Raw genomic sequence first — 27,816 nt, forward strand, 5'->3', positions numbered from 1 at the left:
AGTGTACTCCGGTTCGCAGATGCACTGTGACCCAGGCTTACAGACCACAGGACAGCTGGCTTAGCTTTTCTCCACTGCAGAAGGCTTAGAAATCACTGTGTGGCTCTGCCACCTTCGGCGACAGACAGCTGGCACCTTGCTCCGAAAGCAAACGGGCATCACCAAGCAGGGAAAGTGCGGGGGCCTCCAGGCAGCCTTCGGAGAGGTGCCTTCGGCTCCGCCAGCCGGAGACGGCTCCTGGCCTCGGGAGCCAACAGGTGACTTCCCCGAGTCGCGTCTCCTGGATTCGGGATGCCCGACAAAGGGCTTCCCAGCTGAAACATCCCAGGGACCGACAGCACTCCTATAAATTGCAAAGGCCATCGATTTTTTCTTAATGAAGACCGAGATACTAACGTCGCCCAGATCAAGTCTTTGTTCTCGTGAGTGAATATGAAGAGCAGGTTTTGCTAAGCGGACGCAGCGGCCGGGGCGCGCTGGCCACCCGAGCCTGTGACTGCATCACGCGCCCAAACCGCACCTGCACACCCAGGACTCTCCTGCGCTTTTCAGATTCGGTCCCACCATGATTTGAATTTGAACATTAAATACCAGATTCTCTGAGAGGCCAACACATTTTCCCCAAAAGAGTGAGACCAGCTCGACTGCAGCGATCGGAGAAACAGGAGCTTCTCCAAGGCGTGTGTAGCCAGGAAGCAGCCAGCCCTCTAGGAGATGCCTTGGGAGGACACGTAAGCTCACGTCACAGGGCTCCTGCCAGCTCAGGAGGAACAAGCAGTCCAAAGGCGAGCGGTGCCAAGGCAGCCGGGGCTGCAGATCACCCGGGCACCTGCGAGGCAGCCGGAAACGCCGTCTTCCTCCTACCCGCTTCCTAAACGGGCCGTGCGCTGCCGCGGCACGACAACGGCCGTGCCCTGCTGCGGGTTTGGCTTTCACGGCACGGGCGCCGCGCACAGCAGCGGCAGCGCCTGCTGAGAGCCCGGCTTAGCGAAGCGGGTAGAGATGCAGAGATGGGCGGTGTGAGAGATGGAAGCCACAGCCAGAACATAAAGCTACCCCCTTCTTTTTTTCTTTGCTTTCCTTTTTTCCCCAGGGGAAAACAGCTCAATTCCAATTAATTGAGCTGAGAAAATCCAAAATATACACCAAAAGGATTCACTGCTCTCTTGGTAAAAATTTTCCATTTTGATCAACGGCTTAACCTGTTGGTGCACCATGGTTTTCCATCGGTAGGTCCTACCCTGCCGGGTGACATTCCCTTTCCCTACACACAGGTGGAAGTCAGGAGTTAAGAGGCAAGCCCAGAGAGAAGAGAAACCTGCGGTGCCTCCGGCCCGGGGAAGAACTGGGGTGACGCTACTGCTTGGGGCTGGCGCCAGCCACCGAAACCACGCTCTCAGAAGTCAACTCCTGCAGCAAGAAGTGACCCTAGAACGGCCTCACGTAAAAAGGTGTCGCTGTATGTCTGGCTGTGCAGCACGTTTAATCTTTCAAACAGCGGTAAAACCTGACAAAGCCCACTGAAACCAGGATCTGCCTTCCTGGGTTTCGCAGTGGGCTTTCGGTCAGGCGCCGCTCCTCATCCTCTCCAGTGGTTGATCTCGGCCAGCATCATGTGTCCAAAGTGAGCGCAAGCAGCAAGGTCAAGTACTGAGAGGAAGAGTTTCAATGAGTGGGTTTAATGCTATTGGGAAACAGTTTTGTTCTAGTTTTGTTTGTTTTTTAAACAAAGTTTTGAAGCTGGTTTGTCTTTGGGGGAAAAGAGCAACCAATCAGACACACACTGGGGATGAATCCAATGAGAACCTACTGACCATGGCAATGGGACTTCTGGGGGCTTTTACGATGGATTACAGGACTGGCCGCTGGAGTTTGAATACGAGCTGATGCTTACCCTACGCAATATATTCACCCCATCTTCCAGAGGTCTAAACACACCAGTAACGAGATAAAAACCAGAGGGATTCGGATTCCCAGCACAGATCTCACTCGCTGCCAGGTAACACCCCTGCAGCGTCCCAACGCAGCGGGGGAGGGCAGCTCTGCCCGTCCGGGAGACGGGGGCACGGGGAACGCCACCACGCGCAGCGAAGCCCCGCGAAGCCCCGGCACTCCGGCCGAGCCGGGCACGAACCCAGCGCACCTCGGAAACGGGCCGGGGGCGCACGACCCGCCGCGGGGATGCGCCGCGCGGCCCGAGCCCTGGGAACGGAGGATGGACGGGAACGCTTTGCTCTTCAGCGTCCCGGGAAGTCCCCGCCGCAACGCTGCCAGCCCCGGCGGGGAACGGCGGCGGCAGCGCTTCCCGGCAAATTCCCGCACCCCTGCTCCAGCCAGGGTCATCCCCGCTCAGGGGGCTGCCTGGGCATGACGACAAGCCACGCCGGCCTCGGGGGAGCCGGACCGAGGCTGCTAAATCCACCTGTCCCTACTTGCATTAATAGTTTGTGATGGATAAATGAAATGCAAGAGAGAGGAAAATCCTCACTTAATCCTGCTTTGATTTTGCTCCTTTAGGAGAAAACCAAGGCGATGCCAAGATTGGGGAAAGGGGCCCCGGGCCACACGCTGCAGCTGTCTGAGGACAAAGTGCTGCACTTGGGGCGAGCGTTGGGCCAGTTACGGAAGGAACAGCACTTCGCTGAAAGGCGGAAGAACCATTAGAAACCAGTTAAACCAGCAAATACAGCACGAGCCGGAGCGAGGACCTGCACGCCGGGCAAGGGAGGCATTTACCTACGATCCGGGGCAGCTCGGGAGGGAGGTCTTCATGCTTTGGCCCGGCCACTGTCACAACACAATGCAACTACCAACGGACGTGGAGAAATCAAGGTGAAAACAAGACCACGTACACACACGGACACGAAAAGAAAACATAATGTGGAAATTAAAATCGAGTCAAAAAGAAACACATAAAGAAACACACACACACAAAAAAATTTCAAAATAAAAAGCATACACCGGACCTTAAGAGCTCTTGAAATTAATGTTTTTAACCCAAAAAAGAAAAGGAAAAAAAAAGCTAAACCAAACTAGCTAGGTATCCAGGTAACAAAAATAAATATGGAAACACGGGCATCATGACACGGGCAGGCAGTGGCGGAGGGCGCTGGAGGCGGAGGTACCTGTACATGGGGACGGTGACTGTGCGCTCGTAGTACTGCCAGGTGGAGTGCAGGTCCGTGCGGGACAGGTTGGTGGCATAAAACCTCCAGGCTGCCTGCGGAGGAGACGGGAGCGGGCTGAGCAGATGCCAGCGCCGCCACGGCCCCGCTCCAGCTCGGCGAGCCGCGGCCGTCTCCGACGGGAAGCACGTGCTGCCCAGCCCGGAAAAAGCTGAGCTCCTTGAAGGCTGACACAAACGTGCTTAATCAAAGGTGATCTGGGATTTAATCTCGGTAACAAGCCTCAAAAAAGTAAAGGGAGGATTTCTACAGCTGATCTGCTTTGCGTTTCGCAAACTGCAATTAATACGCCAGCGCACGTCTACTTTTGCAAAGGCTCTGCTACAGAGCAAGCAAAACAGCCTCACAAAAACCAGACTCAGGTTCTCTTCGCCCTATGCCTTTTCAACCTGATTACAAAAGGTATTGTCTGTCTCAAGAGAAAGGTCTTATATTCCCTTGAAGCTGCAGTCCTGTGCTTAAGCCGTAGCTCTGCGAGTACCGGGTCTCCCCCTCCCTTCCCTGGTGCTCCGCGCGGTTTTGTAATCTCAGCCCACGCAGAGCCCTCCGCCTGCTTGCTGCGGGACGGGTCGGGCGTTCTGCCTTTGGCTTGATTTAATACGTGACAAAGCGGCGACGGTAACAAGATCCTCCCGCAGCCTGGCCGCGTGCACCAGCCAGAACGGCACCGGGTACCAGCCCCTCGCTGCCAGGAGCGGGGCATGCGGCAAACGCGTCTTGCGGCGTGTTGGGGAGTGAAAAAAATTTGGAGGGAGAGGATCTGGGGAATGCTAAATGCCTCTAATCTTTCAATCTTTAAGACATGCACTAAGGCCAGCCTTCTGTGCAGACATCTGCTATCTTTAAGAAAAAGCTCCTAATTGTAACTTTGTATCAGTATAAATATTCTCTTTGAGGAGAAAAAAAAAAAGAAGAAAGAAAAAAATGGTGAAAACAAACTGTCTTAATGTATTTGTCTTACTGAGTTGGGTTGGATTTTGTTCCTTTTCTCCCCCAGACTGCCTACCACATATGCTATTTTTCCATGGCTGATTTCCTGGCATTTATTTCCAGACAAGACCAGTCACCAGCTGCTGTCTCACACCTTCCACACACTGTCACATTTTTCACCTTCCCTTCTCCTCCTCAGCTTCTCAAATTCTAAGACCCCCAAAGAGGGAAAGACATAACACCAAGTCTCCTTGCTCGTGAACCTGGTCTTCTGAAATGTTTACAAAACTCAAAATCCTTTCCATCCATTTTGCACTCTGATGCCTCTGTGGGGTTTCTTCACTGTAAGAACCAGAAGACCCTGTAAATCATGAGGCTTGTCATGGTGCGCTTATGGCCTGAGCTAATTAAATGCAATTAAGCCAGTGGAAAGTCTCCCTTAGGCTTTCAAGGGAGCTGAACCAAACCCATAGCAAAAGTGGGAACCAGAACTGGAGCATTTCTTCATATAGTCTAAAAACACCCTCTCATAGTCCCAAGCAAGGATCTCCTGTCTCCGAGATCCCCGGAGCCCCCGAGGACCTATAGCCCACCACTTCCATCAGCGCAAGGCTGCCAGGCCTCGGGGTTAGCTTCCTAACCTGAATCAGGCCCGCTGCTGGGTTTCGCCTCTTCTCGAAGTGCTTCTGCCGATGCTGCTCTTGAACCTTCAGAGCAAACCCCGAACCCAAGATGCCCTGGGAAGAAGAACAAAGATTTGCAGTTAGCAGGATGTTAGACTAAGTTTCTACTAGAAGGTTGGAGCCAGCTTTGCCTCCAATAGTTTGTTCACTCCTCAGTTCCTGCCCCATCTTTGGCTTCAAAGGTACCTGGGAAAGGAAGGAGGAAGCTTTGACCAAGACAGTCATGAAGGGCAAATTCCCAGGGAAGGGGCGGCACTGGGGAGGACTTTGCTGGAGGTCACTGGAATGACTGGCTTTCCCAAACTACCTCCAGTTGGGTAATAAAAGACAAAATAGTCATACTGTGCTGGTGTTCAAGATTTTCCCATAAAGAAAAGTCGTACAGTGCCCAAGCTGCGGACACGCAACAGGGATTTCCTGTGTCTCCCTTCCTGTAGACTCGGGGAACCTTTAGGTGCATTAAGCCGTGGACGCAGCTGCCACCTCGCCATTGACGAACCTCAGACCTACTCTTAGTGATGTCCTGCAACCTTTACTTACGGCAGGAAGGGCAAAGAAGGAGACCCCAATGAGCGTGAACGTAGCCGCAAGGAGCCGCCCGTTCCAAGTCTGTGGGTACTTGTCCCCGTAGCCGATGGTGGTGAGAGTGATCTGCAGGGAGAAGAGCACCGTGAGCCCCTCAGTCACACACCCTTCGGTCAGCCCTGTCCCGAAAGTTCAGATAACCAACTGAAACTCCTGCAACTCTGCAGCTGGGTGGCCGTGGCTCGGCACCCGAGCTGACATACTCCAAAGCATGATCTGGCCACCACACCAGGACGCCGGGCTGCTCCGTTTCTCCCAGGGCCGATGCCCTTTCCAGCCACCCGGCTCATGCTGCCAGCCTCCCCGCTCGGTACTGGAGTCTCAACATTCACCAGGCAGAAGAAGCATCTTTCTGCCAGTGGGCTGACACAGCCAGAGCTGCCATCTGGTAGAGGCGCTCGCGGCAGCTCAGCGCTTCCCGCAGGAGATGGCTTTGCTCCTTCAGTACGGGAAACGCTCAGGCAGAGTTCCCCGAAATTCACTTTTGGCGGTTCTTGAAAGAAGACAGGGTATTTGCACGCCTAAAGATCTGGTGCTGGTTATCCCTAATCTTCCCAGTGGTGCCTATTAACTGTTTTCCCTTCCTATTTAAAAACAGCATGTTAGCCTGACGGTACAAATTACGACTGTTTCATACATCCTAATTTAGGGATATTTTTTCGCCTCCTCAGTATTATTATAATGCACCAAGAGAGTGCTGGCAAGCTGTCTTGTGTGTTTTGAGGAAGATTTGCTGGATACAAAGGATCCCTTGAGCTTCAAACTGCGGGAAAAGACGCATTTTCCCACCTCAGTTCACGGACCTCATTAATGGGAAATGTGAGGTATCCCTGAAGGCTTCTGAAAGGATTTGGGGAGCCTCGGATTGGTAGGGCAGAGCAGGGAGAAACGGACCATTTAAGAAAGTCTTTTGTGATATCTGCCCACAGGACCCCCATAATCTCCTAAAAAACAGCCAGTTGTCCCCCACCATCCGTAGCCTCTGCGGCTTCCAAGGGAAGGCAGAGCCTCGCCGCCACCCCCCTGCTGCGGCTTTGGAAACCTCGCATGTTTGGTGTCAAGCAAAACCATTTTTAAACAAATGCATGTTCGATCCCAAAGTGCTGTTTAATTGGACACGCTAAAAGCACTATCAATTAGATGCCATTTTCGCAACGCATTTAGCAAAAGGCATCTAAACAGCTGTTCCTTACTGAAGCACGAACTTGAAACAGTAATCTCTCCGTAAGCGCTGCAAAGTTGATTGATAACTTTTTATGATTTATATTGCTCATTACAAGGATTGGAGCCACCAAGTTCACACCCGGGGATGAGTTTCTGAACGTGGAGTTCGATTTCTCTTGCCCATCGGCTTGCACTGGCCCCTAGAACCGGACGAGTGACAAAACCTGTTGATTTGACTGACGCTGGAACTTCCCCCCGAGCGCGGCGGAGCAGCGCGGCGGAGCACCTCCGTTCCCCGCAACGAGGCGGGCAGCTCCCCGGCGCTGTGAATCAGGGAGGATAAATCCGAGCACGGCTTTCCCAAGCCGGAGCTCTAATCTTGGCTGTCAATTCTACCTCATTGTTTATTTTCTAGTTATGGCAAATTGGGCTTTGTTTTAATTCTCTATTGCAACCAAGGGGCTTGAAAAGCAATTTACTGCCTTCGCATTGTTCCCGCGCCTTTGTCGAAACGGAGGAGCTGCTTGATCAGCCGATTCCGCCCCAAGCCTGTTATTGGGATTTGATCAGATCTGGGATTTTCATTACATGCTTTGTAATCAAGGCCAGACTAGCTTGCACACTGTCGGAGCAGAAGAACAATAACCCAAGAAGATTAGAATGTCATTAATTCTCCCTTTGTTAATTTGGTAATCCAATAATCCACATGCGCGCGCACGGGCAGAGCAAACTAGAAGTATTGCCCTTTCTTTTTTTGTCAGCAAGGATTTAAAAGAGGAGTGCTTTCAGCAGCAAAGTCTTTCTGGTACTTAGACTGCATTAATTTTATAAGATATATTCCAGTGTGTTTAAAAGCACACTATCCAAGTATGATTATAAATAATTTAAAGGCAGCAATTTCTTTAAAGTATAGAATCAGAACCACTTGTCAAAATGATGATCAAAGCACCCCATAGCACGGGGTCTTCATTAGATCGAGCTCAACTGTTGTGATGGAGCTAAATATTATAATTAAAAGTGTGCAAGTTCCTGATTGCCTTGCAACTCCAGCTAATTCAAAAAATGCAATCCTGTAAATTTTTCTACAAGGATTATTTAAGAAAAAAATAGCTATGTAGAGCAGCCTGAAACCACTGAACAATGTTAACTAAGCACTCCATAAGTCAATTCCTCACGTAAGTGATAGAAGATGGAGGGTTAATGGACATTTTATATTAATAACCAGCAGCTGTTCTATGAAAATTACTTACCAGACCCCACCAGAGTGCATCTGCGTACGTATCAAAGTGCTCATTTTCTCCTTTCTCGGCCAAGTATACCAGGAAAGAGGCCAGAATGAGGCACAGGAAGCCAATGTACCAGGCAGTAATCAGCTCCTGCAAGATCATTAAAGGACAGAAGAGAATAATTGCAGTCCTGTTGTGCATCTCCGAAAGCACAGAGTTACTTGCTTGCGGTCGGCCTCAGATCTGAACTTTCCCAGCACTTGTGCACGTTTAGCCTCACTTTGAGATTACTGGTGTTAATTTGAACCTAGAGCAGAAAGGAGACCTCTGAGGTGGGACCACATCCTAGTGATGCTCCTAAAACACACACAAGGCAACTCTCTCCTGAAGAGCTAATCATCTACGCAGACACATTAAATGGAGCTGGAAAGGAAGTATCATTTACCCCATTTTTTAAAGAAAAGGAATTGACAGACAAGTGATTTCCACAGATCACACCAGGACTAGGGTTCAAACTGAAATGTGAACCCAGAATCCTTGGGACCTTGCTTAGAACTGGACCCTCCTACTAAACAGGGAGGAGCTACAAAGTTGCAATCTGAATCTTGTATCTCCCAATTTCAGGAAAGTTTTAACTGAAAAAATCACAAGAGGTTTTAGTTTTGGATCAAATTCATACAAAGGTGAGACCCACAAATTTCCTGGGATTTTCATAGGACTCTGGGTAAGTTAGGTAAAGTTCTTGTGGGGAAAAGTACAGGAATCTGGAGAAATGTCATAAATTTGGCAGCCAAAAACAGAAATGTGATCAACAAACTCTTCGCAAACCGGACGAAGGCCAGACTCACTTACACGGCGGATCAGTTCTGCCACTAGCACATGATCTCATGTTTGGACGAGGAAACCGGTAGAGGAATAATGTCCACTAATGGCTGGTGCTGTGGGATACGTTTACAGAAACGCATCCTCTTAGAAGCGCACATGCACTGCAAGGAGCTTGCACAACACCTCTGCTTAATGATGCTGCTGGCTCGTTTCTAACCCTTTGCAATAAGCTGCATCAGTGTGCAGGTAGCCACTATGTTCGGGGTATTTCCTGCAAACTGAGATCAAACGTGCATCTAAACATCCTTCCCTTCTCTCTGATGGTTAGGGACGCCTGTTGGATGTCGTGCCTCCGACTCCGCACTGCTCTCTGTGTCAGCGTACTGTCTTTGCACCCTTCCCCTACCTGGGAGATGTTTGGGGGGAGAAAGAGGGAACAAAGCAATGTTTCTAATGGGGGGAAATGTGAAGAGTGACTCAAACTCTTCGCTCAGGACTTGCTCACCTTACTGTGTGCATAGACCACAGAGCCCAGGAGCTTCCAGGTGCCTCCCCTCCGGTCCATCCGTATCATGCGCAGGATTTGCAGGAACCGCAAGCTCCTGAGCGCTGAGGTGGCAAAGACATTTCCTTGGGACCCAGCCGCCAGCACGGCAATGGAAGCGATCAGCACCATGATATCTGCAAGAACAAAGTGCATAGGGCTCATTAGAGAAAGCGAATCTCCTTTCTCCATGCACAAGACATCCCCTCAAACACAGCGTTTGAGGGGCCATCTCTTCCTGATCCATCTACCCTTCCAGTGCCTTCAGCTCCACTTATCCTATAGCTCTTCTCTGGGGATCTGAACTTCAGCTGCTGAACCACCATCAAAGATGATGGCATTCCTACTGCCACTGGCAGCAGAAGGACATTCATAAAAGTGGTGGTTTATCAGCCATATCTTGTGGTGCAAGGAGGCAGAAGAAATCTTAACCCACACAGCTTATGGAAACATCCTGTTCTTCTGCACAAAAGTCCTTCTCAGAGAAAACATGCCCCATACTCTAGAGCCTATGATGCAGTAGTAACATTGCCAAACCAGATTAAATAGTTCCAGAGTGGATGCCCTTTTTTTAATCCACTAGAGCTGCCTGCTACGTAGTGCTGCCTAGAGGGGTGAACTCCCACTGCCTAGCTAGGGAATGGAAACCTAGAGGTCCACTGTGGTAATCACAGGATGCTCAGGGACAGATAAAGTTTGAGAAAGAGGCCTAGAAAAAAAGCCTTTCTCTATATATCCCAAACCTGAGGATTCTTAAAACCCCTGTCCTTCCTAGTTTTCTGTGTAAATTTTATAGGAATGCTTTTCTGTGGAATAAGCTAGAATCCTGTGTACATCCATTCCTACTTCCTGGACATTTAAAAGTAGGCTGCATACCAAATGGCATGGTCCTTCTGCCCGCTCCTCACCCTACTACTCTGCGCACAGACGGCCCCTTTCACAGGAGGATCGCTAAGTACTTTGCAAACAAGAATTAACTAAATCTCACAACTCCCCTGCGAGGCATCTCATTCACACAAGGGAAAGCGAACTGAGACGCAGCGTTCAAACGACTTGTGAGCGACTCTGCATCAAAGTTGGACACAGCACCCCAACGCTGCACTCAGCTCTTCCTGGCTAAACACCTTTTCCACTCCCGGAGCACTGCTGCAGCTGGCTCCGAGCGATGCCTGGGCTACTCGGAGCACTGGGGACATCTCCCCACACCTGCAGAGGACAGGCTGGGGCTCGTGCAACTTCAAGACAAGGAAAAGTGGTGAGTTAGAGCCACTTCTGCCCTCACGCTCTTTCCCCTGCTCAAGGTGACCATGAAGTAGCTGAGAACTAATCCTCAAAGTGCCTACAAGAACCAGAGCTCTGCGTGCCCAGCCCCGGCCCTCTCGCAGGGCTCTCCTGCAGAGGCACGTCCCCTCCGCAGGGAAGGTGCTGTTCTCCATCCGCCGTTCCCGCAGGCTCTCCTGCTCCTCTTCGCGCACCCTTGGCAATAGCCGGTTCCGTTTGCCCGGTCCCGGGCGGCACGGCAGAGCTTACCGATGACGCAGAAGGGTTTGCGAGCGAATTTTAACCGTCCCCTCCAGCCCCGGTACCGGCAGCAGCAGCCGGCCGCCCAGATCCGCACGAAGTATTCCACGCCGAACACCACGATGGTGACGATCTCCTGCAAAGGGGACGAGGCGATTAGTCTAGCGAGAAGCCAAGTGGAGCACGGGCTTCACAATTCAACGCACAATTCCGAGTGCCTTGGAAAAGCTCCCAATAACAGTTTGAGTTTTTTTCCCCGTATATTTTCTGGTCTGACAAGGCCCTCATTCGGCTGCGGTGTCTTTTTACGCCTGTGTAGGGTAGGGGCTGCGGAGAGAGGAAGAAAGGGCCGGAGAAAAGGCAACGTTGTGCATTCGGGAAGCCCCGCGCCGTAGCTGGGCGTAGAGGAACTCTGCAGGCTCTCGCTCAGCGGGAGCCGTACTGTCAGCGCGAGGGATGCCGGGCTATTTAAGGAATCAAACTTCAGCTTTATGTCAGATCAAATAGTTGCAGAAATGTGTTGTGTGGGAGAGGAGGTAATGACGCTGGCTGCTTCCACTGCAGCTCGTTGGCAGCTTTAAATGCTGGGAACTGCTAAATGGACATCAAACTGCTTTTCAGTTTGCATCTATCTTGCTACCATACTATGCAATTGGAGATAAATGACAAGGGAGGAAAAAAAAAGAAAAAAAACATCAGGAAGAGGGTTTTTAAGGAATCATTTAAAAATTGTGCTCAAATTATTTCTGTACATCCTGATAAAATTCCTTGCTTTTTTCCATTTTTTCCTATTCCTTAGCTGTGGCTCCAAAAGGACCTTTGCAAACACGCAACAGTTTAAATTCTCACTCCAGTTACAAACCTTCAACCTCAGCTTTTTGTGTTTGCTTTTGACTTGCCTTTAATATCTTACTGATAGTTTCATTTGCAAATCTCGGCTTACCAGAATGTAAAGGGCCCCTTCGGAGCTGTTCTGGTACTCATCAATGGTTGAAAAGACTGACAGCACCAGGCAGGAGAAAACTAGTAGAAAACTACATAACACACATACAGGAAAAAAAAAAAAAAAAGGAAAGAAAGAAAGAAAAAGGAGAGAGAGAATGTCAGTCTTCAAAGCAGAAATTCTGTGCACCTGATCAAACTAATCCAGAGCACGTTTGTGGATATCCCTGAGAAAAGCAACGGCTGCTGCTCCTCCGTGGCGCTCGGCCACTCCGAGCTCTTGCAGGGTGTAACAGGAGCTTCTGGGTAGTGGCTGAAGCTGCGTCAATCACTGCTCTGCATTCGAGGCCACCCGCTCGGTCACAGATCCGCAGGTAAAGCCAGGCTGACTCCCTTCCGAACGGTTCGTTCTGCGCTTTTCACAAACGCTGGATGCACCAACGCAAATCAAGAGCCACCAACTGAATGACACGAGTTTGACTACTGTCTGACATTTGATGCCTGAGCCCCTGCTACGAGGGTGTCCTGGCATCTGTGCACGGAGGTGGTTTCTATCCGCCAACAGTGACCACCGCTTGCGCAAACAAAAGGAGGAAAATTAATTTACTAAAGATCCATTTACTGATACAATAAAGTAGGCCAGCGCAGGGAGAAACTAAAAGCTGCATTCTTTAAAAGCACTAAATAATTCAGCTGTCTGGCTTTGCCTCGCATTCCTACAAACCAGATTTTGAATATTTATAAGGTATGGTTCAGCTGGCGGGTGCCGTTCCTTTGCTTTAGACAGCGGCGCTTCACACCACAGGCTCGCGTTTGTGGCTTTGCAATGACCGTTAACCTCACAGTAACGAGCAAAAGGAGAGGGATTTGCAGCATTTTATTTGAACCACAGGCAAAGCCGAAAGCTCCCTGCCTTGTGGAGGGTAAGGTGCGTTCAGACAAACCGTGGGGCAGGCTGCGCTTTGTCAGTAAGAAGGCAAATTCTGGGCAGACAAGACAAGGACAGGTCCCTCCTTGCTCACTTCAGAGCAAGTTCCTCTTCCCACACTGGTTTGGTACCTGGGGACTTGGGACGACCCCAAAAGAGTAATAAAATCTCCCTTGCAAGTTCATCCATGATGTCCAGTCTTGTCATCTGTGGTCTCACTAAAAGTAGTTTTTCCTCCCCTAAACTAGCCAAGGTGACAAGGTGTCTGTCCCAGGGGACCCCTGAGTTCAGCATGAGTGAAATCAAGATGATGTTTCCATTTTAAAGACATTGCCATAAACAAGTCCCATCACAAACTGCTCTGCAGCTGAATGGACTCCATCCATCCATCCACACAATTCCTGTGGGTTAGACCCCTTCCACTCAGTGACCAGCAAAAGCTGCTATCCAAACCACCGCAGAGGGAAGCAAAGCCTGTACCTGCTGACGGAGAGGAGCTGCAAGTGGGTCAGCCAGCCCTGCTCTCAGTGTGGCCCAGATTTGCTGCAAAGTGCTACTTCAGAGTGAGAAACAAATGAATAATCAATGAAAGAAGAAAGGAGGAAAAAAAGATACTGTAAAAGGATTGGGGAAAAAGAAAAGCCTGTTTTGGTTAATGCAACAGAATGTGGATTGTATTCTTGGGACTAAAAGCTAAAATGCTTGGAGAGGTCCTGAAAGCCAAGTGCCAGTGTTAATGCTTACTTGCACAAAGTGTTGGCTAAGATGATCCCCTCAAATGGATTCAGCATCAAGCAGCACTGGAATGAGGGAGAAGCAGTCGTCACCTCTGTCCAGCTCTCTGCACTCCAGACTTTGCCACTTGCTTTCTTCTCCCAACGTGAACTAGCAGCCCCATTCCCGAGTGGCTCCCCAGTTCCCACATCCCCCCGAGCTGCCTCAGTGCTGCTGTAATTGAGGCGAGCTCCAGCCCTGGGTGCTTTGGGCTCCATGTTCTCCAGGGTCTTGCTGGGGAGCCCAATTAAGATCGCGCTTGCGGGTCCAACATTAATTACAGCACTGCCAAGCGTGGGAGGCACCGCAAAGGCGCCGGCTCCCGGCCCCGCAGGCAGGCTGTTGGGAAGTGCCGTCTCCTATTCCCATCTGCCACACTTTGATTAACCACTGGAGCTCCACAGCCAAGTCCCACGCAGAGCAGAAACATACCCCCTGCTCACCCGTTCCACCTCAGGCCTGATGGGGATGAGCAGCCAGTTGTCCTGCCAAGGAGGAATGCAGACCCTGGCTCCTCGCACAGTCATCTGCCCAAGCATCTCAAAATAGTTCCTCGGTGATGTACAGCTGCCACGTTGAAATCTGTGGGCCACGAACCTCTGGGAGGCTCAAAAAGGAGACCAGGAAAATGAAACCTTTATGCAAGGATACTGAATTCACATAGTGAATTCACATACTGGTGTCTGCGTGTCCTCTGGAAAGCTTTGCTGGGGTTCCAGATCCCATCACGGTGGGGTGGAAGGAAGAAGCTGTGAGAAGTATGTCCATACTGGGGATGCCATGTCCTCTCCTCTACTCCCACAGAGCAGGGTAGGGAGAACAGCAGGGCTGAATCTGCTTTGATTTCACCTAATGCACCCAGACAGTGCAGGAAAGGGCTCCAGATAATAATGGATAGCTAGGGAAAGGGAAACAGGCCAATAAATAGTGTAGAGGTTGGGAGGAATCTAATTTTTAAAGCTACATATCTAATTAAAGTAAATTATGTCTACAGCCTGACTCTGGGTAATGTTAATGTGCAATGAGGAACGTTAATTATGTCCCATCTAATGATTTTTACATTAAAGATGCCAATTCTGCTTAGAACTTTGGAGAAGACAATATCCTCCTCCAGAGCAGACAGGAGCACGGTCCTACATGATGTATGGTTGGAGACAGCACCAGCGTCTCTCAAACACTGGGCTGGATGCAAAGTTTAGACTAGTTACGGACCACCGTCTCCTACACGGGACAGCAGCGTGGAGAGAGCTGGGAGGTTTTGGCAGGATGCTTCGTGATGCTGCCTTTTCCTGCCCACCACCCACTCCTGCATGAGGCTGTAAAGGGCACCGAGTATCTGCTGCTGCTCCAGACCCCCTGACACCTCTCGCTTAGACATTTAAGCTCAAGCAAGACTCAGCTATGCAAATCTCACTACAGGTAATACTAATAAATCCAAAGTCCTCCAAAGTCTGGCTTTACAACCAAAGGTTACCTTGTCTTACGACACTCATGCAAGCTTCTTATTACGATTTATAAATCCAGGCACAAAATCTGCATTTCCAGAATTCATACCCACTGTACTTCATGTTAGCAAAGGAAGAAAAAAAATACTGAACTCTCCCTCAAAAGTAAATATTCAAAATGACCTGTCAATGGGAAAGGTTTGTTGTTGTTCTTGGTAAAAGCTTTTGAGGCTAATGTCTAATTTGCCTTCCAGAAGAAACACCCTTGAAATCTACCCATCCATTTACATACAAATAATAATAAAAAACCCTTCAATTTGTTCCTGAAATATTTTCAAATAATGTCTGTGGACAAGCAGAAATACTGGGCTTCCTCTGACAAAGCACCAATGGGATAATGAACAATTAGCAATTGAATTCCAGGACATAATGAGGATGGATATGACAGAAGGAAGAAGCACAAGCCACCACACTTATTACAAGGTTCCTCAGATTTCACTGGAAATGGGAAGGGAATTAATGCTTCATTTAATTAGAAAGAGCAAAGCTGGAAGGGAAGGAGTATTTTACTACAGGCACAATAGAAAACAACTTAAAACATTTTAAACACTTCAGAATGACTTTGAGGACATAAATAAGGCATTGACAATTCTGCTAAAATAAAACCAAAATGTTTATGAGCAATCCATCTGTAACCTCAGCAACCCATTTGCTGTGGTCTCTGTGAAATGCTTGCTTCCAAGTATCTTAAACTCCAGTGTAAATTAGATGCTGTGAAAATGCAGCAATGACAGTAAACCAAGGTGAAAGGACATCTATACTGAAGATGAAAAGAGACTGTAAAGTGCCTTTTAGCACTCAGAAAACATCATAATCAGAACTGAGGTATTTATGGCTAAATTTAAATCTCTAGTGAATCTTAAAAATATGTGCTTATAATGTCATGATCTGACAAGGGGTAAAGGTGACGTCGCACTGCACCGCTCCTTAACCAGGAGCGCCCATCGTCTTTATTCAAGTAAGCATTCTCTGCCCGATTTCCAAGCCAGCTATTTATTTATAAGGCTAAATATGAGCCTCGATGCCTCATTTTGGGTTTCCACATTCCTCAATCTTAGCCAAAAATCGTCTCCCAAGGCGACTTCTGTCACTAGTAAAGCTGAAAATAGAAGCTGGGAGTCCTGGCTTTCAGTCCTGTGCCTTAATATATGCTCTCCTTTCCAAATACAGCTCTTGATTGTGTCTCATTTGTGACAGTTAAGTGTGCCCAGCTCTTTCCCATTGCCAGAGCCTGGCCAAGCACTGAGGAAAGCCTGTGTAATCCTCTGCTGAGACATCACTCCTCTGAACACCTGGAACCCCCCTAAGCACATCGCTTATGGGCAATACAGACTCTGGCTCTGGGGCAAGAATTTTCATGGTTTATAAACTCTTAAAATAAATCTTTAGCCAAGACCTTCCTGGGACACCATTAATAGTTTCTGGGCCTTTCTGGCATGCTGCGCATCCTGCCAGCTGAACATCTCAGAGAAGGAGCACTCTGTTCACGCAGTGCCATAAACTGTATTTAGGACAGCAGTGCAAAATGTGCAATGAAGCATCTCTAAGGCTAAAAGCAGGTCTCTCCCAAGGAGGTCTCAGCAGGGACAGCAAAGGAGGCCCAGGAGGTGCAGTAAGGTAATATAAGGAATACATTAGTCTGGAGAGTCCAGATAATGTTTTAGGGATGGCACTAGGATGGGAAGGAAAAGAAGAGGGTTTGCTTTCCTGACCAGCCCACACTGGCCTTCGCCAGTGAGCCCTAATCCACCACTGCCACCTGCAAGCTCAGGGACTAGTGCCCTTGGCTGCGTTTGCTGAGATGAAGAGCAGACCTGCTCTCCTTACTGCATGACAGCAGCTTGTGGCGAGGATGGGAGGACATTTTGAAGCAGATTAGGTTTGCTAGGGTCTTCTGCAAAAACATGACTAGAAACAGGAATGTTGATGTCCAAGCACAATGTCTTTCTTCCTGCAACAGTAAATCTCCTTACATCCATTGAAATATGCCTTCATGTTTATGTCCCAAGGAAATCAGGGGGAGAATGAGATTTCATTTGCACAGAGTTTCAAGAAGTTCCCATTCTGCTTTATGTGCAGATAAAGAGCATTCATATTCTTCACCTCAAGTTTTTCTCACTTGGAAAAATGGCAGCATATAGAAGGAGAAATGGATGAGCCTATGTCCACCACTGTTGAGAACTGCTCCCACAAGAGCTTCCTCAGCCTTTTCCTCCTGCTCCTAACCCAGCTGGACAGCAGAAATGGCATCATATGTCCTGACTGCCCAAAGACAGAGCCCCAAGCCAAATTCACGATCCGTGGAAATTTTAACCATTTTGCATGACACTTTTTGACTCCAGTCCAGCAGAGTATTAAATGTCTCCACACTTACAAGCAAGAGTGAGCTTAAGAGCTTTCCTGGATTTAAGCCTCGAAGAACAAAAGCAAGCCAGAGAGGAAGGATAATGGAGATCTGAACATTTACAGCAGGGAAAGGGGTTAAATTTAAGGAAAGCCTTATGAAAGGCTTGCCTGGCTCTAATTGTTTAACTTACTGAAGGCAACTCAACTCAGAATAAAAGCCTTATTAATAATAATCAATGCAAGCAAAGTTCTAGCTCAAACCTTCCTCCTTGTCCTCAGCTACCATGAATCACTGGGTAATGCCTGTCTCCGTATTCACTTTGCACTCCACACGCAGCCTCAGAGGAGCCAGATGTCTGGAGGAAAACCCTAAGTATTAATCAAAGCAGTGTACCTGCCAAGAGAGTCTGCCACTGCTGCAATTCAGCACTGTTGGGCTGAGATTCTCTTTTAAAAACTTTGTGGGGAGAAATATATTCAAGCAACTGAATAAATAGTTGATACGAGAGAATCCTAAAGACCAAGGTGCAATTACAGTGCATTAGGAGGTAAATTAAGAGTATAAAATATTGGACATTTAAGTAATTCTTAAAATCTCTGTGCAGGCACTTACTCAGAGCACGCTCATTGATTTTAATGTAAGGGAAAGTTGCTGTCTCATGCAATACCAGTATTATTCAGATTGAAATCTGAGCACTGCCCCATGCTTGATCCCGCAGGGCATTCCCCAAAATCTCTGCTTTCTGCCTCCCTGTGTGAAAATATTAGCAGTGAGTACAGGAATACAAGCCTTCTTAATCAAACCTTTATCATTATATGGGGATAAAGGTTTCTTTCCATTTCTTAAGGGCAAAGCCCTGTTTTTCTGCAGCACTTTGTTAGAAAGGTTCACAAGGAAAAAAAATAGTGAATGCATTTTAGAAGCTGCGAGTTGTGCTATGCGGTGCAAGAACGCAGGCGTATGAATCGTCTTGCTGAGGTCAAGCATCTTTGCGAGTCTTGGGCAAGGCACTTGACCTGACTTAACCGCCCTCTAAAACTGGGTTAAAAGCAAGATCGCCCTGTAAAATGTAATGCTGAGTTTCATCTAAACATTCCTTCAGGGAAAGGGAATATATAAAAATAGGGTCTCCGAAGGCTCTGGTCTAATTGCAGATAGGAAGATTGTCTCGAAATATGCAGGGCTGGTTCCTGCTGCAGACAGGAATAGTAGCCGATTTTTCAAATATCTGCCCCAGAACCAGCTATGCAACTCAAGCCTGAGGTCTACTCCCCGTGAAGGACAAGGTCTTTCCCTCAGACCACCTTTAGCATCCTTTCCTGGTGTTTGACTTTGTACTACTCGACGGTAACAAGAGTTCCAGCACCTCGAAAATGAGCATCCTTGCTGGGAGCATCCCTGGAGAAGGGCCGACACGGGAGGCGCAGGCGCTGCAACGGCTCCCCTAGCCTCAGAAGCCCTATCAAACCTCCCAGACCCACGTCAGGCAACTCAGTGGCTCAAAGTCCTTGTGTTAACTTTAAAACCTCTGCTTCTGCGTGCCTCGGCCCGTGGCCTATGCCACCTTAAAGACGCCTTGGCAGAGCCAAGCTCCCTTCTGCAAAGCGGTGCAAGCTCTACCAAAGACGTACGCTGGCTCAGAGAATTATGTTATTTAATAGTAGAACAGCAAACACCAGTGCTTAACGGCCACAAATCGCTATTAAGCAGTTTTTCCAAGGTTGCACCAAAAGCAACTACTGCAGCCCCCCACGCAGCAGGCTCCAACTCGGAAAACGGGCTCGAATCCCAGCAGCGCCTCCGGCTTGCTCGGCCGCCGCGGGCAGCTCCCTCCCTGCCTTGCGCCTCGCCCCTTTGCAGTCCCTGGGTGCCTCGCGAAGGGCCTCGGCCGCCAGCCGTTTCCCGGTATCTGTCTATCCCCGTGCCTCAATAATGGGAAAATAAGAAAGCAGTGCCTCCGAGCTGGGGGCAAACGGGTTGCATCCAAGTGTAAAACACAAACATTCCCAAAATGCTGCTAATTTCTTTCACTCTTCGGACTATTTATTTAATTAACCGAGTCTTGGGGAAAAGAAATAAAGAAGTATTTGCAAACCTCCTATATAATACATCTCAGAGTTGGTAATTTCTTTATGCATTTGATTTTCCTTCTCTTGTTGCAGCCAGGCAACTAGGAAGAAGCTCGGAGGCAAAAAGCAGGAGAGCAGCTTCGAAGTCTGTTCATTTTAGTCCCCCAAAACGACGACCAGCAAGGGATTTTGATAGAGAGGGTAATAGGTGCGCTGCAGCCGGTAGGACCACGTACCCTCCACCCCCTTCTCCCCCACCAGCGCAGGTTAAATAAACAATTAGGTTGGTCCAGGAATAGCGGGTCCAAACCATCCTTGGGGCCATCACGCCGGCTCCGGTGAGCGGGACGGAGGAGCAGCTAAGGGCAGCCCTGCGACGGGCTGCAGAGCAAACCGAGGTCTCCGGAGAGCTCCCGCCGCACGGGGCAGCGCTCTCCAGCCTCGGAAAAACCGCCGACACAGCCCTGCACCTCGGGGCAAAGGAGCAGCGCAACAGCTGGCTGCCGAGCGCTGCTCATCCGCTCCGCCAACATCACCGTTCCGCGTCTTCCAGGAGAAGCAACTCCAGGAAGTCCTTCGCCACCAGCGAGCGGGCGACCGGGTGCAGAGCGAGAGCGGGTGAGGGGCGCCCAGCGCCGGAGCGCTGCGTCGGGGGACATCCCGGCTCGGCGAGAGCTGCCCTGGGGCAAGGGGCCGCACGCAGAGCTGGGCGGCCACGGTAACCTGGCCGTCCTGCCCAAGTCAAAAACGGCGACCTCACTCGCAAGGAAGCCTCATTTTTCAAGCCTTCCACGTTGGCTGGCTTTGGAGAGTGGCTCCAAAGTCAGAGCTGCAAAGGGCTGAAGGGTGAACGCTGGCTGTGCAACCAGCGGCTTCCAGGCTCACCGGGATGCATTCGGAGAGGGAGGTTTTGCATCGCCTGTAGCTCCCTAAAAACCCCAGGCAGCATCGGTGGTACACGGAGCAACAGCGCCCGTCCTCGCCAGCCCCTGCAGCGCAGAGATTCGCAGGCCAGCACCGCACTTTAAGCTCATTTAAGCCCATCCGATGCGGTTGCTTTCCGAGGCCTGGGATTTGCACGAGCTGCTGCTCGAATCCGCCTGCTCCAAACCGCGCACCGTGCGCCAGCCCCAGCACCGCAGTGTGTGGATGAAGCTCTCCCACTATTTTTAGCCCGGTTCCTAAGGCAATGAGGAGCATGTGATCACCCCTGTCTGTCTGTCTCCATCTGTCCCCACCCCCCCCCCAACCCCCGTATTTGGACCTGTTGGCCAATTTTGATCCAATGGCACAAAAGACAGAGATCCAGCTGCTGGAGGAGCAGCATCAAGGAGAAGATGGCACCAGGTTTTGCTTCTCGGAGAAGTGGCCGTGGTGCAAGGTCAGCAGCGCTGGCAGACACAGGAGAGCGAGCGCGAGCTGTGGAAACTAGCTCCCCGAAACCGCCCTGCTCAGAAAATGCCACATTTGCTCCCTGTCCTTGTTTCCCCACAATAAACAGCAGGAGGAAGGTGACTGGCTGGTGAAAGGTGGAAAATGATTTTAAAATGATTTAAAAATGGAGAGGAGCAGAGGAAGAGAGGGCTGTGGGTAATTTATGTCCTCCAGGAGACCAAGGCACGGTGGGTTTTCCTAGCCCACCCCGACGATGCTTTTCTGAGGGTCCCCTGTGCCAGCTCCCGCTTCCCAAGAGAGGCCACGGCCCAGCCCCGAGCCCAGGATCGGCCCAGCTCCGGCTTGAGACTGGGTGGGAGCGAGACCAGGGTGGCAGGAGCAGAGCCACGGTCTTCTGAAGCTTGTGAGCAACAGGGGCACGGAGGCACGGGCACGCAAAAAGCTGAGCAGAGCTTATCTAGCTGCCGTTTCAACGCTCCGGTGAATCAAAGGAGATGGAAGCCATATGCTCTGCTGGGAAGCATCCATCTCGTTGCCAAGGAAACATCCTTCCCTTTTAAAATGGCAGGCAAAAGCTGGCAAAAACCTGCTTTAACCTCCTTTTCTCAGGCACAATCCGAGTCCCCAGACAGCTTGCCCGACGCCCTGCAAGAGCCTCCCCGGGCCCGCGCCGTCGTGCCGCCCCACTGCGGCGGGTTAACTCCGGGGAGAGGGGACGGCGCCTCCTCCGCCGGCTCCGGGAGAGACTCAGGCCGGCAGAAGCGCGACCCTATTTCCAATTTCCAGTTGACCCTGAAGCCCGTTTCTGTGCTTTATGCCCTCCCCTCCACTCAGCCTGGGGATGCCGCTGTGCACGGCCGGGTACCGACGCGCCCGGCTGCTGGGGCAGGAAAATACGCTTCCAAACCAGGAGAGCAACGAACAGCAGAGTCACGGCCTGGGTTGCTCCTGCAAAAATCCCATCTCCTGCAAATCAGCAGGTGCCAGGGGGATTTCTCGCAAGGGGTGAGCAAGGATCTGACCCTGGGAATCGCAGCCACGCACAGCTGCTGAGAAGGCACCAGATCAGCCACCACCTCGGTACAGGGGGAGAAAACTCAACACCCGTTTGCAGAGATCCTCTGCATTATTTCCGTGCTTTCACTTTTGACTCCGTTCTCTCTGGATGATTTTTTTTTAAACTCTTCCTATTTATTGTACATCCTGCAAGCAGATGAAGCCAACTGTTAAAGCAGGAAAATACAGTATCTTCTATTCTAACAAGTAGCTTTGCTCTAACAACTTGTATAGTGGAGATCAGAGACATCATTTAATAATCCCAACCCTGGGCAGGCCTGATGGGACAGAGGAACACACTGAGGTCTCCTTGTCCCTATGGGAGACCATCATCAATGCTGGAGGAGGAAGGGCAGCATCATCGTGTTCAGAGACATCAGATCATGCTGCAGGATCACCAAATTCCTCCATACTACAGGTCCCAAACTGGAAAACGGGGATAACGATTCTTCCCCTTCATGCGGGGACACACAGCTGCTCAGTCCAGACATAACTCGAGACACCCACAGCCCTCAGTGAGCAGATAAATCCTGCTAGAGTAGCTACCTCATGCCTACGTGAAGGCCCTGCACAGGGAAAAGTAACCGAGACTTGCTTGGACCAAGGGGCAAAGACCGCATCTTATGGGAGAGCACACGGGCGCGCGAGAGCAAGCAGGGGCGATTCCCCCGCGCGCGACACCACCCGCAGCCGAGGTCCGCGCACCGGCGCCGGACCCTCCCTCTCTGACCGGGGCACCCGATGCTGCAGAACTAAATCCCTTTCCCAGCCGTTAGCTCGGCTGGTCTGGTTTAACTCTCGCGGACAAGGGAACGAGCGCTCTGCAGCGCGACCCTTCCCCGTCGGGGCTTCCCGCCTCTCTGCTCCCGGCTGCGCCGCGATGGGCTAGCCGGAGCTCCTCGGCGACCCGTCAGCCAGCCCGAGATACGTCCAGGCTCTCCGGGAATTATGTCACCACCGGGCTCCATAAATATCAAATGCCCTTTTCAGGATCCTGCACGCTCTTTCCTGCCTGCTTCTTGGCCCGCAGCCGTGCTAGTGGTCCGTGCCGTGCGCCGGGGACACCGGCAGGGATAAAAGCAATGCATGGATAAGAGCCAGATAGTATTCTGAGTTACAGCATCATCCGCACAACCTGCCCTCGCAAGAGGCTGCCCGGGATCACGGGGCCCTTCCCCGCAGCCCCAGGGGCTCTGCTCTGCACTCATGAGAGGATGCGCAGGGTTTAGCTGCCTCTCCGTCACATTTCCCCAGTCCTCCAGCAAGAGAAAGCAGGGAAGGAGGGAGAAAAAAAAAACGCTTAATTAAAACTTCATTCAATTAACTTCTGCTGCGCTTTCAGCAAATGAAAAGTACCGGAGCCGTGCCGCCAGGTTTGCGCCAAGCCGGCCCCTTGGCAGGGCTGCTCGCTGCTGACTCACGCTCTGCCCTCCCGGGCCGCGGCGCTCAGTGCCCGGTGCTCAGCGCTCGCCCCACCAGCCCCGCGCCGCCCGGCCAGGCGGCCTCTGCTCCCCTACGGCCGCTGCCTCCCCGGCAGCTTTGCGGCGAGCTGGGGCCGGGCAGGCCCCCCCCCGCGTCGAGCGGACCCCGAGGCACGCTCACTCACTCTGCAGAGCATCGGCAGAGGAGGGGGGCAAAAAGAAGCAAAACCAACAGAAGTGCTTCGCGGGAATGTTCCTCCCAGCACCAGCTAGGACACAAGCTGCCAAGGTCTGGTCAGCAAGATTAGCGTAGCACTTTTTAACTCTACCCTTTTACGCAGGTTTCTGTGTGGGCAATTAATCAGATTAATGCACAAGAATTTGCCATTTCCCTGCTGGGAGGGAGCAAAGACAAGGGCTGGCAGAGCAGGCAGATCTCCTGGTACCCACACGGAAGAGTAGAGACATTTGCTTGCAACTCGGGGGTCTAGAAGGAAGGAGAAACATGTCCCTCGGTGGAAGCACCCTATCTGTATATTCCTAGTACGGAGAGGATGAAACCTCCCTGAGAAGCGTGTTGGCAGCAAGGTGCCAGGGCATGAACCGATTGGAGTCAGAGCAGCTCTGTCTCATCTGCACCAGGGAACTAACTTCAGGTCACAAAACAGCAGGGAGTAAACAAACCCTTGGGAATGGGGCGAGTTTTCCCCCACAACAAATGCTCAAAGGGAACCCAGAGTCTCCCAAAGGACTGCTCAACTGGAGGTGTCCCCATGGGTCTCCAAACCCAAAGCAACACCCCTGTCCCTGCGAGGCAGGCATGGAGCTGGACATGCTCTCTGGGGACGAAGAGAGCCCCCAGACAGACATTATCCCTTCCCACGTCTGCAGCATGAGGAGCTTGGGGCAGCAGCTATGCTTCTCATCTTTTCTGTGAAGCTGTAAAGGGAAGGAGGAAAATCTATGTGCGCAGGAACAACCGGAACAAACCAAAAGTGACATCTGTGCTCACAAGAGGAATTTGCATCGGCTTGTTTTAACTCGACGGCTGCGAAAGCGATACACCTGCCTAGAGCAGGAGAGGAGGTGGTTTTGGCAGCAAAGTCAGGGGATCCTAATGGCCATGTGCAATTGAAGATGACAGAGATGTACCAGTCCTCACCAGCTGAGAGCCTCAGGGAAGAAAACAATTAAACCAGAGACAAAAGGTGGGAGGAACTCTGGACAGGACCATTCCTGTCCATTGAGCACCCTGCAGATATGAGCACTCGTATCAGCTCTAGAGAGCAGGGGGCCTCCAGCATGCTCAGCCCTTTCACCGGTGCCCAAGTTCTTGCATGTCAATGGATCAAGCCTAGGCAATGTCAAGCCCAGTTTACTAGTGGATCTCCTGAATTCAGCACAAAGATGGAGACCTGAGGTTGGGATATGTGTTACCTGCTTTTAGATATCAACATCTAGAGTAGACAGCTCCCCTTAGAAAGCCCCATCTCCCTGTAGAGCCACTAGAGACACTGAGACACCCTTTGAGTCCTATTCATCTGTCCCGTGTAGACATTCTCTTTACCTTGCCACATAGACACAATCATAGATCATTTCCCTCCCAGCATTAAGGCAGATTAAGCCATTGTTGACTTAAAATCAAACTTCAGTCTTGCACGGTGCTATTTATCCCAGACGTGAGATTGCTGATTCACAGACTGAGGCCCATCAGCTTGTTTTGCACCACTGAGATAATTCAAGGTGCACCCACCTCCTGCAAATGTTCACTGTGGGAGGAAATACAGGCTCAGGGCCTGGAGGGGAAGCTCAGAGGAGATTTCAAATTATATCGGACTTCTGTTGTGGAACAGAAAAACAACAGCAGCAGCAAAAGGTCAGTGCAGGAATTCTTCCCACTGCTCATTAGCTGGTATGTTAAGAGAGAAACTGCTAAACAAGAATACCATTAAAAATATCTAGCTGCTAAAAGGAGGAACATGAAAAACAAGGAAAATTCAGCACAAAAGACTATATGACTGCATGTCATGTCTGACAACTTAAAGACAAAGAGCTCAGGAAATTCTCTTTCTGTCTAGGTCTCTTTCTTCCACACAGGAAGAGCCACGACTACAAAAGGAAAGACCACAGCCACAAGGACCAAACCACAAGGTCACATTAATAAAATTTGTTTAGGGCTGGGTATGTACTAAACGCATGCATCGCTCAGGCTTTGGAGGCAGAGCCCTTGCAAAGTGCTAGCAATTTAGTTTTAAAAGATAATGACACGAGGACTTGTCCCTGTGGCTCAGGATCATGCTTAACTGGTCGTGAAGACAGCTTTAGGACAAGCACACTGTTATTAGCCTGTCCTCTTTATGGACGCTTTATGGGTTCTTCACAGCTCTCCAGCAAGCTGCTTTGTGAGGGCAACTTTCCCTGCTCCTCCAAACTCCTACACTCATACACAGCGAGGCAGTTTTCTGAGGGGTCGTCAAGGCCACCAAACATGGGAAGTATCTGGGAAGGGCCAACCTAGGGGAAATGAGCCCAATATGCAGCAAAGTTCTCCTAACCAGGTGGCTCCTGTGCTCTAAACACCTCCGAGGAGCCTGTCTGCATTTGTGCGTGGCACCTCTGGTCTCCACTGTGACGCCAACAGAAAATTAGAGCCACTCAGATATCTCTCACTTCTCCTAAAGAAGTCACACCAACCAAAAACTCAGAGAGATGCGCCAGGGCTTCTCAGGGATGTTATTGCCATGGTGTCTATAAATCATACTCCTCCCTTGATCACAAGCCACTGTAGAGCAAGGAGTGCTCCCAGACACAACCAGCCAGCAAGCTGTCCCAACAGTCTGTCCTAGAAGCTCAGTGAGCCCTAGGCAGACAAATATCCCATGCAAACTCCTACCAATGCTGCATATAGCCCTGGCTTCAGCCAGGAGAGATGGGCCTGGCAGCAGGAATCGCCCAAGCGATGCAGCCAGTTTTAGGGTTGGTTTTGCTGCCGATTCAAGCCTGGAGTCTATATAAAGAGTCAGGGCAGGATCCAAAAGCGGAAGAGAGACACCCACTCCCAGGGAGTGTAACACACATACTGAAATAAATTGCTGCCTGCCTAAGGAGATGACTCAGGAGCCTCACTAGATCTTAAAGCACAAATCAGTGCTAATAAACCCAAGGAAATTTGGAGGAAGGCCCAGGGAGAGGTTAGCTGGACGACGCATGGCACTTGCAGCCTTGCCAGACACACAGGAAGTGGAAGAATGAGTGGCAGCAGAACTGAACCAATGGTCCACAAAGCAGGAGCCACATCAGCCTGAGCTCTCCTGCAGTCTACCTGCTTCAAGAGCAATGATTGGTGCTTGTGGTTGGGAGAGGTTTTGTCTTTCACTGCCCCTCCTGCAAGCATTCAGTCTTAACCAGCATGTGGTTCGAGATGAGGAGGCAACATGGCCTCACTCTCCGTTTGTCCAGCTATAACATATTTATGTTAAGCTCCTTGGCTCCCCTCTTGAGTGAGGGATGGAGTGCTCTTATATCCCTTATTACTTTACTTGAACCAGATAAAGAACATCTGAGCAAGCATAAACTCAATTAATGGCTACTTTGAGACCCTGAGATGTGCAAAGGCCCATAAATACGCAGGAGAAAGTCTCCCTTTGCTGTCATTCGACTGCCACATGTAACACTAACAGAGAGAAAAACAGTAAGCCTAATTCACAGCCCTTTGCACACTGTATTTGTGATGAACAACAAGATTACAGGAAACAGACAAGTCCCCACAGTCCAGGAGGATCCATTCCCAGGAAAATGGTCCCTTTCTACTCCAGGCCTGAAGTTAGCTCTACTTAGGTCTTCAGTATATAGGATTTCTTGCTAAGAAAACAGATAAGCTGGCCTATATCTCTGAGAGTCTGCTCTTACCAAAGTCAAACCATCCATAGGTTCACCTGTATTTCTGTTCTAACACGGAAAAACTAAAGACATGTTTGCTGCAACTGTTGATGCCATCTCTGCCTTGCCTCACACGCAGATATACCAACTGACAAATAAATTAAGCAGCAATTTACTTATACTGCACTTGATGGACCAAATAGAAACACATCTGCCTCTCCTAGACCATCAGAATTCCCAGGGAAATTCAAGACATCCAAGTCAGTAAAGATGCACCCAGTGCCAACTTTTATCAGCACTGCTTGAGGCTCATCACTCACTGAAGCGGGATGTTTCACAAGGGCATGCCTAAAATCCTCCATCTCCCACGCTCAGATTCCCCTCCTGAGCTGCGTTCTCATGCAAAGCCTCTTTCTGCAACCTCAAAATCTGGGCCAGCCAGGATCAGTTAGAGGAAAAGCCAACTCTGGCCCAAAATGCTCTTTCCAGTGACACCTGCAAGATCTAAGAGATCATCCAAGATACTGGCTCATTCCTGCAGGTTATCTTATCATGTACATAGTTTTCCATTCATGAACAGGAAAGTCATTGGGATACCCTGAATCTCCATATAGGCATTTAGCTCGGAAGATGCTCGAGGGCAAGCAAGGCTACCCCAGGGAAAAGCACTGATTGCCTGGATAGGGCGGAGAGCTGGCAGCTACCAGCTTTGTGCATGTCTCAGGTGCTACGTTCACCAGACTCACAAGATGCAGCCACAACAAAACCAGAACAGCTCCGCACTCTCTGGCATGGGAATCCAGTGAGAGCAGATGTCCTGCAGATGTGGACTCTGGA

The 27,816-nt window shown here is 50.3% G+C and overlaps 1 protein-coding gene across 6 annotated transcripts in view; it reads right to left on the reverse strand.

Annotated features, from left to right (window-relative positions):
- Positions 1-27,816, reverse strand: part of KCNQ2 (potassium voltage-gated channel subfamily Q member 2) — a 70,381-nt gene that overhangs the window by 32,240 nt on the left and 10,325 nt on the right. For all 6 annotated transcript variants that reach the window (XM_062589020.1, XM_062589021.1, XM_062589018.1 and 3 more), the window contains exons 2-8: positions 11,607-11,697; positions 10,673-10,799; positions 9,104-9,279; positions 7,798-7,923; positions 5,339-5,449; positions 4,757-4,852; positions 3,126-3,220 (exon numbers count right to left, since the gene is read on the reverse strand). In XM_062589020.1, coding sequence (XP_062445004.1) covers positions 3,126-3,220; positions 4,757-4,852; positions 5,339-5,449; positions 7,798-7,923; positions 9,104-9,279; positions 10,673-10,799; positions 11,607-11,697 — 822 coding nt within the window. The remainder of the gene's footprint in view (positions 1-3,125; positions 3,221-4,756; positions 4,853-5,338; positions 5,450-7,797; positions 7,924-9,103; positions 9,280-10,672; positions 10,800-11,606; positions 11,698-27,816) is intronic.

Source organism: Rhea pennata, chromosome 16 (genome assembly GCF_028389875.1).
Source record: "Rhea pennata isolate bPtePen1 chromosome 16, bPtePen1.pri, whole genome shotgun sequence".
NCBI classification, from domain to species: domain Eukaryota; kingdom Metazoa; phylum Chordata; class Aves; order Rheiformes; family Rheidae; genus Rhea; species Rhea pennata.